Below are 9,139 nucleotides of genomic sequence, written 5' to 3' on the forward strand. Positions count from 1 at the left end.
TAAAATACTAAAATGAGCCGGGCAGGAGCCACCATGCCTGGCTTATTTTAGCATTTTTAGTAGAGACAGGTTTCTCCATGTCGGCCAGGTGCTCTCAAACTCCTGACTTCAGGTGATCCACCTGCCTCGGCCTCCCAAAGTGTTGGGATTACAAGTGTCAGCCACTGTGCGCGACCGAAGTCCATGTTTTATAGATGGGGAAACGGAGGCACAGAGCAGCAAAGCTGCTAGTCTAGGGTCACTGAGTGAGGCCCTGGCTGCACCAGGGTTTGAAACCAGGAAGTCTGGCATGGGGGTGGGGGTACCTGGTGTAGGGTTGGGGGTGCCTGGTGTAGGGTTGGGTGGGAGTGCCCGGCGTGGGGTTGGGGGTGCCTGGTGTAGGGTTGGGGGTGCCTGGCATGGGACTGGGGATGCCTGGTGTGGGGTTAGGGGTGCCTGGCCTGGGGTTGGGGGTGCCCGGTGTGGGGCTGGGGGTGCCTGGCGTGGGGCTTGGGGTGCCTGGCCTGGGGTTGGGGGTGCCCGGCGTGGGGTTGGGGATGTGCAGCCTGGGGTTGGGGATCCCTGGCATAGGGTTGGGGGTGCCTGGTGTGGGATTGGGGGTGCTGCACGGAGGTTTGGGTGGGGGTGCCTGGCGTGGGATTGGGGATGCCTGCCCTGGGGTTGGGGGTGTCTGGCGTGGGATTGGGGGTGCCATGCGGAGGTTTGGGTGGGGGTGCCTGGAGTGGGTTGGGGATGCCTGGCATGGTGTTGTGGGTGCCTGGTGTAGGGTTGGGTGGGGGTGTCTGGCGTGGGGTTGGGGGTGTCGGGGATGGGAGCCCCGTGGAGGCTGAGCAGTCCCCTGCTCTGTCTCCAGGCACTGGCGAGAGTGGGAAGAGCACCTTCATTAAGCAGATGCGGATCATCCATGGCGCTGGCTACTCGGAGGAGGAGCGCAAGGGCTTCCGGGCCCTGGTCTACCAGAACATCTTCGTGTCCATGCGGACCATGATTGAGGCCATGGAGCGGCTGCAGATCCCCTTCAGCAGGCCCGAGAGCAAGGTGAGCCCCCGGGGCAGGTAGGGGCCCAGGGTAGGGTTCCCCACACCCTGGGGCAGGACCATGTCCCTCAGATCCTAGGGCAGGGTGGGGTCCCCTAGACCTCATGGCAGGGCAGGGCCATGTCCTCCAGACATGTGTGCATACTTACACATGCACACACAAGTATACACACAAAGATGCACACACATGAACACGTGTGCACACACAAACGCACACAAGAAGGATACATGCACATGCCGCCACACAGATGCACTCAAATAAGTGCACACACAAATGCACACACCCGTGCACGTGTACACACATACACACACAGAAGCATGCATGCAAATTCCCACATGCACACACATACACACGTGCACACACAAACTCACACAAGGATACACACATGTCCCTATGCAGTCCCCCATGCACATGCACAAACATATGCACACACACACACACACACACACGCACATGCATACCTATGCATGCACCCACAAATCACCCAAGGATACATGCGTGTGCCCCACACACAAATATGCACACACATCACACACCCATGCACACGGGTACATCGGTACACACATTAGTACACCTGCACGTGCACACGCACAGAGAGATGCACAGACAACACAGGGTCCATCACAGAGGCCCCAGTGGTTGGACGGAGCCAGGGCTGTTTGGGAAAAGACGGGGAAGCCCAGGGCCCGGCGGCCAGCTCGGGGATCGTGTGCTCCGGGGGGCCTGTGTGGGGCCTGGCTTCAGCACTCTGTGCCTCAGTCGCCTCATCTGTAGAATGGGGGGACTTCAGTGCCTTGCCTCCTGGGAGCCAGCGAGTGGAAAGAGCAGGACTGGGCACCGTGTTCCGCCTGAGCCTGGGCAGCCCGAGCACATGTGCCCTCTGCAGCCTCTCAGGTGCTGGCCTGCGCTTTTCCCTCCGGGAACAGACAGAGGACAGATTAGAGGTGTGTGGGGTGCTCCCAGGACCAGGGTCACTCCTGAAACAGGGTCCTCGCAGGAATAGGGACCCCGAGGCACAGGGTCACTCCAGGAACAGGGTTCTCCAGGAATAGGGTACCCCAGGAATAGGGTCCCTCCAAGAACAGGATTACTCTAAGAATATGGTCCCCCCAGGAAGAGGGTCACCCCGGCAGCAGGATCCCCCCAGGAACAGGGACCCAGAGGCACAGGGTCACTCCAGGAACAGGATTCTCCAGGAATAGGGTCCCCCCAGGAACAGGGTTACCCCAAGAACAGAGTCACTTTAGGAATACAGTCCCTCCAGGAATAGGGTCACCCGGGAAGCAGCGTCCCCCCAGGAACAGGGACCCCAAGGCACAGGGTCACTCAGGAACGGGGTTCTCCAGGAATAGGGTTCCCCCAGCCACAGGGTACCCCCAAGAACAGGGTCACTCTAGGAATACAGTCTCCCGAGGAACAGGGTCACCCCGAAGCAGGTTTCCCGCAGGAACAGGGGCCCCCAGGCACAGGGTCACTGTAGGAACGGGGTCCCCCCCAGAACAGGGTCTCTCCCAGGAACCGGATTCCCTCAGGAAGAGGAACAGCACCCCGAGGCACAGGGGGCTCTGGGGTAGAAGAAAGGGAGTGTGAGAGAATGTGTGTCAGGGAGGGACGCGGGGGCTTGCAGAGAGGCCCGGGAAGGCCCCGCTTGGACAGGCTGCCCTACTGCCCCGTCCTCCCTCCCCAGCACCACGCCAGCCTGGTCATGAGCCAGGACCCCTATAAAGTGACCACCTTTGAGAAGCGCTACGCCGTGGCCGTGCAGTGGCTGTGGAGGGACGCCGGCATCCGGGCCTGCTATGAGCGCCGGCGGGAGTTCCACCTGCTGGATTCAGCCGTGTAGTGAGTCTGGGGTCCGTGGGGATGGGTGCGTGGGGAGGGGCCGAGGGCAGGGGCCAGGCTGGCTGGCTCCCTGCAGCCGGAGATACTATGGGTGCAGATGGGCTATGGTCCAGCTCCAGGATGAGGTCCTTCCAGGGGGACACCCTAATTCCTGGGGGGACCCTGTTCTGGGAGTAACTGTTTTCCTGGGGGGGACCTTGTTCCTGGGTGGACCCTGTTCCTTGGGGGTGACTCTGTTCCAGGGGTGATCTTGTTCTTGGAGTGACTGTTCATAAAGGGACTCTGTTCTAGGGGTGACCCTGTTCCTGAGGGAATCCAGTTCCTGGGGGAGACCCTGTTCTGGGGGGACTGCATTCCTAGAGTGACTTTGTGCTTGGGGGTCCCTGTTCCCGTAGGAACCCTATTTCAGGGGTGACTCTGTCCCTGGAGGGGATCATATTCCTGGAGTCCTAGAGTGACCCTGTCCCTGGGGGGACCCTATTCCTGGAGAACCTGTTCCTGGAGTGACCCTGTGCCTCAGGGTCCCTGTTCCTGCCAGGACCCTGTTTCAGGGGTGACCCTGTTCCTGGGGGGACCCTGTTCTTGGAGGTGACTCTGTTTCCAGGGAGACCCTGTTCCCTGGGGGACCCTGTTCTGGGGGTGACCCTTTTCCTGGAGTGACCCTATTCTTGTGGGGACTGTATTCCTAGAGTGACACTATTCTTGGGGGAACCCTGTTCCTGAGAGGACCTTGTTCTTAGGGGGACCCTATTCTTGGAGCACCTCATTCCTGGAGTGACCCTATTCCTGGGGGGAACCTGTTCCTAGAGAGATCCTGTTTTAGAAGGACCCTGTTCTGGGGGTGACCCTGTTCCTGGGGGGACCTTGTTCCTGGGGGGACACTCTTACTGGAAAACCGTGTTCCTGAAGTGACCCTATTCCTGGGGGGAGCCTGTTCCTAGAGTGACCCTGTTATAGGAGGGACCCTGTTCTGGGGGTGATCCTCCTCTGGGGGTGACCCTGTTCTTGGGAGGACCCTTTTCTGGGGGGACCCTGGTCCACGGGAAACCCGGTTCTGAGGGTGACCCTATTCCTAGTGGGATCCTGTTCTAGGTGTGATGGATGTCCAAGGTGACTTGGTGTCTGGGAAGGCTGTTCTCAGGCTATCAGCATTCTTGGGGCAGTGCCACCCCTGGCATAGCAGCTCTCTGGGGGGACGCCACTCCCCAGTGATGCTGTTCCTCATGTCACGTCATCCATGGGGTCACCCTGCTCTTAGTGTGAAGCTGCTTTCCTTGAGGCTCCGTTGCCTCGGGGTGGGGGACATTCCTGGGCCATCTGCCAACCCCAGGGATCCTGGACCTCCACAAGGGAGCTCTCCTCCTCCAGCAGCCCCAGCAGGGCTCTCGCTGGGCCTTGTGTAGGACCCTGGGAAGCAAAGGGAGGCTGGCTGCAAGGCTGGGCCTCAGGACTCCTTGCTCCGCAGCTACCTGTCCCACCTGGAGCGCATCACGGAGGAGGGCTATGTCCCCACTGCTCAGGACGTACTCCGCAGCCGCATGCCCACCACTGGCATCAATGAATACTGCTTCTCCGTGCAGAAAACCAACCTACGGTGAGTGTTCCACCTGGGTCCAGCCTGGGAGTGCAGGGAAGGCTTCCTGTAGGAGGGGCAAAGGAGATGGATGAGTGGATGAATGAATGGGTAGATGGATGAGTGGATGGATGGGTAGATGGGTAGATGAATGATAAATGAATGGGCAGATGGGTGGTGGGTGGGTGAGTGAAGGATGGATAGATGAGTGGAAGAATGGATGGATGAATGAATGGATAAGTGGATGGGTGGGGGGTGGATGGGTAGATGGGTGGATGAGTGAGTAGATAGATGGGTGGATGGATAATGGGTGGATAGATGAATGAGTGGCTGAGTACATGGAGAGATGGGTGGGTGGGTGGGTAGGTGGACTGAGAAAATGGGTGGACAGGTAGGTGGATGATGGATGGATGGATGGGTAGCTGGTAGATGGATAGATGGATGGATGAGTGAATGGACGGATGAATGGGTGAATGGATGGGTGAATGAGTGGATGGATAGATGAATAAATGAGTAGATGAGTGGATGGGTGATGGATGAATGGATGGGTGGGTGGATGGGTGAGTGAAGAATGGATGGATAAGTGGGTAGATATGGATGGGTAGGTGGGATGGATAAATGGATGGGTGAATGCATGGATGGATGGGTGGATGAGTGGGTGGGTGGATGAATGAATGGGTAGATGAGTGGATGGTGACAGATGAATGGATGAATGGGTGGATGGGTGAGTGAAAGGTGGATAGATGAGTGGATGAGTCTGTGGGTGGGTGGTTGAGCAGATGGGTAGACAAGTGAGTGGATAGATGGGTAGATGGATAAAGGGTGGATAGGTGGTTGGATAGATGGATGTATGGATGAGTAGATGGAGAGATGGAGATGGATGGGTGGGCAGACAGGTGGACTGAATAAATGGGTGGACAGGTGGGTGGATGATGGATGGATGGATAGATGGGTAGATGGATAGATGAGTGAATGAGTAGATGAGTGGATGGCTGATGAATGGATGGGTGGGTGGATGGGTGAGTGAAGAATGGATGGATAAGTGGGTAGATATGGATAGGTAGGTGGGATGGATAAATGGATGGGTGAATGCATGGATGGATGGGTGGATGAATGGGTGGGTGGATGAATGAATGGGTAGATGGGTGGGTGGTGACAGATGAATGGATGAATGGGTGGATGGGTAGTGGGTGATGGATGAATGGATGAATGGGAGGATGGGTGAGTGAAGGATGGATGGATGAGTGGATGGATGGATGAATGGATAAGTGGATGAGTGGGTGGGTGGGTAGATGGGTGGATGAATGAGTGGATAGATGGGTAGATGGATAATGGGTACATAGATGGATGGATGGATGAGTAGATGAAGAGAGGGATGGGTGGGTGGATGGGTGGATTGAGTAAATGGGTGGACAGGTGGGTGGATGATGGATGGATGGATAGATGAGTAGATGGATGGATGGATGAGTGGATAGATGGATGGGTGGATGGATGGATGGGTGGGTGGGTGGACTGAGTAAATGAATGAACAGGTGGGTGATGGACAGATGGATGAGTGGATGGGTGGGTGGATCGGTGGGTAGATGGGAGGACGAGTGAGTGGAGAGATGAATGGATGAGTAGATGAAGAGAGGGATGGGTGGGTGGGTGGGTGGATTTAGTAAATGGGTGGACAGGTGGGTGGATGGTGGATGGATGGGTAGATGGGTAGATGGATAGATGGATGGATGAGTGAGTGGATAGATGGATGGGTGGATGGATAGATGGGTGGGTGGGTGGGTGGATGGATGAGTGAAGGGATGAGTGAATAAATGGATGAATGGGTGGGTGGTTGGGTAAAAGTTCAGGAGTGAAGGTAGAGGCTGGGGAATCACAGAGGGAATTCTGGGCCGAGGAGGTGATTTTCACGTATGGCCCAGGAACGAGACGAATGAATGGAGGGAGGGCTCAGAGGACACTGAGTCCCGAGATGGGAGGTGACGCCCACAGTATACCCAACTGGCCAGTTGCTGACCCCACTCCTGTCTCAGAGCCCCCTCTCGACAGCCCCTCGCCCCTTTCTGGTTCTGGATGTGGGGTTTGAGGGACTCTGAGGACACATCGGGGGAGCGGGTCTCAGGGATCAGGAGACACGTATGCCAGCGGCAGCCTAACGGCTTAATCACCAGTCTTTGTTTCCTCTCCTGTGCAATGGGGCAAGTCCCCTCTTGCTTCAGGCCCGGGCTTGTCCAAAGCCTCTGCTCTGGCACTTCCTGAGTAACGGTTGTGTCCCCAGGGAAATGACACACAGATGGTTATCAGTGACCCACATTTCTCAGAAGAGAGAGAACAGGAAGGTGGGGGCAGGGCTCAGGCTTTTGCTGTGGGTGTGGGGCTGAGCCACAGATGGAGGGGAGGACGTGTGCTCTGGGAACCGACCTCATTCCCATCCGTGTGGCCGCTGGACACTCCCATGGCCAGCCTGAGCACGGGAGCCCCCATGGCACAGATGGGAAAACTGAGTTTTGGAGATGTTTGGCAATTTCCCTTGCTGGGTCACCCAACCAGCACCAGGGCACATCCTAGATCTGTTCCACCTGCTGCCCTCTAATGTGGGGGTACAAGGCAGGCAGCTCAGCACGGTAGAAGCTTGGGAAAGTCCCCTGTCCTCCCTGCGTCTCAGTCTCCTCATCTGTAAAATGGGCGTGAAGAGTCATCCCTGCCTCGAGTGAATGACATGGCAAATCCACCAGAGGCTGGCACCTGTTCTTGCTGCTGCCACTATTGATCCTGGCATATCCCAGATGTGACGGGGGTCAGGGGTGTCACAGAGCAGGGTCCTGAGCTCTGAAAGGGGGCACCCCGGTTCCCTGTAGGATCGTGGACGTCGGAGGCCAGAAGTCAGAGCGTAAGAAATGGATCCATTGTTTTGAGAACGTGATCGCCCTCATCTACCTGGCCTCGCTGAGTGAATACGACCAGTGCCTGGAGGAGAACAACCAGGAGGTGTGTGCCACTGCCTCCTTCACCCTTCCCACTTGTTGACCCGGGGACCCTCATCCCAGCAGGAAGCTCTAATGCAGAAAGCGAGATGTCCCTGCTTTCCAATGAGCCTGTGTGCCCAGCACGGCTTTGAACTTGACCTTTCATCCTTTTGTGTCAAATTGCAGCAAGACACAGACCCACAGCATTTGTCTGGCCAGGACCCCAGACACACACACACATGCACTACACACACATGAACACACACACACAATGCACACACACGCACATGCACTATACATGTACATAAACACACACTCATGGGTGTAATACATGCACATGCGCACACACACGTGCACATGTACACAAGCACTGTACAATATATGCATGTGAACATACATGCACCACATCACGCATGCTCATGCACACAATACATGCACACATATGTGCACACACATGCACACAGACATGCACACGTGCACAATACATGCTGACACACACACGCACACGAACACATGCACATGCACTACACACGCACACACATGCACATACATGCACTGTACATGCACATAAACACACGCACCTATGCGCACAATACATGCACATGTGCACACAAGCACACATGCAGTGCACACACGTGCACACACACATATACGCCTATGAACACGCATGCATCACATGCACACACGTGTACAACATATGCACATGCACACACCTGCTCACACACACGTGCACATGCACACGTGGAAATTCCTGTCCACGCTCTGGCCACACCACAGAACCCCAGGGCTTCTGTCACACGCTTCACAGACACATCCTTGAGTCAGCCACACATGGATGCACAGCCACACAAGCACCGCCTGCCCTGAGGAACACTCGACCCTGTGACAGGCACGGCCGCCTGCACACACGCAGGCGCAGCCGGCGCAGGAGAGCAGGTCTCCCCGCAGGCGTGACGTTCTGCTTCGGTTCAAAAAGGCTCAAGGCTGCTCCTGCTTTTGGGGATGTGAACTTTCCTCCTACTTAATCCCTGAGTCCAAAGGTCGGGTGCATTGTTACCCGCAAGGCGTGACTGTAGGGGTTGAGGTTTCATCCAGATAGTTTGGGGACCTGAGGGTCAGAAGATACAATTTTGACTTCCAGGCTGAATTAGACGGAATGCATTTTAGGTCACCCTGATACTGCTTGTCCTCTGGTCCAGCCACCAGAAATGGACTTGTTTCCCAGGGCTTTCGTAAGAAAGCTGCACAAACCAGACAGCTTCAACAACAGATATTTATTCTCCACAGTTCCAGAGGCCAGGAGTCAGACAGGGACGTGTAGGCAGGGCCGTGTCCACCTCAGAATCTGTCCCAAGCCTCTCCTGGGTCCCAGTGGTGGCCGGTGATCCTTGGCGATCCTTGCTTGTAGAGGGGTCACCCCGATCTCTGCCTCCACCTCACACACAACATCCTTTCTGTGTGCACGTCTGTGTGTACATTTCCTCGTTTTTGTTTGGAGACAGAGTCTTGCTCTGTCACCCAGGCTGGAGTTCAGTGGTGTGATCATAGCTCACTGCAGCCTCAAACTCCTGGACTCAAGCAATCCTCTCACCTAAGCCTCCTGAGTAGCTGGGACTACAGGTGCGTGCCACCATGCCTGGCTAATTTAAAATATTTTTGTAGAGATGGGGTGTCACTATGTAGCCCAGGCTGGTCTCGAACTCCTGGGCTCAAGCGATCCTCC

At 56.3% G+C, this 9,139-nt stretch overlaps 1 protein-coding gene across 1 annotated transcript; it reads left to right on the top strand.

Moving 5' to 3' along the window:
* Positions 1–732: 732 nt before the first annotated feature.
* LOC116546986 (guanine nucleotide-binding protein subunit alpha-15-like) lies at positions 733–7,808 on the top strand. The gene is made up of 4 exons (XM_032273098.1): positions 733–1,038; positions 2,726–2,880; positions 4,346–4,474; positions 7,309–7,808. Exons 1-4 carry the CDS (start codon positions 733–735, stop codon positions 7,475–7,477), a joined length of 759 nt encoding a protein of 252 aa, XP_032128989.1. The 3' UTR covers positions 7,478–7,808.
* The last annotated feature ends 1,331 nt before the right edge of the window (positions 7,809–9,139 follow it).

Source organism: Sapajus apella, unplaced genomic scaffold, assembly GCF_009761245.1.
Source record: "Sapajus apella isolate SASKATOON/1434 unplaced genomic scaffold, GSC_monkey_1.0 scaffold1794, whole genome shotgun sequence".
Lineage (NCBI taxonomy): Eukaryota > Metazoa > Chordata > Mammalia > Primates > Cebidae > Sapajus > Sapajus apella.

What these genes read in the sequence shown, in the direction of transcription:
- LOC116546986 (XM_032273098.1), top strand. Translation starts at nt 733, where the DNA reads ATGCCTGGCATGGTGTTGTGGGTGCCTGGTGTAGGGTTGGGTGGGGGT. An exon ending in TCAGCAGGCCCGAGAGCAAG is followed by an intron (nt 1,039 to 2,725) that starts GTGAGCCCCCGG and finishes CTCCCTCCCCAG; the next exon opens with CACCACGCCAGCCTGGTCAT. An exon ending in GTGCAGAAAACCAACCTACG is followed by an intron (nt 4,475 to 7,308) that starts GTGAGTGTTCCA and finishes GGTTCCCTGTAG; the next exon opens with GATCGTGGACGTCGGAGGCC.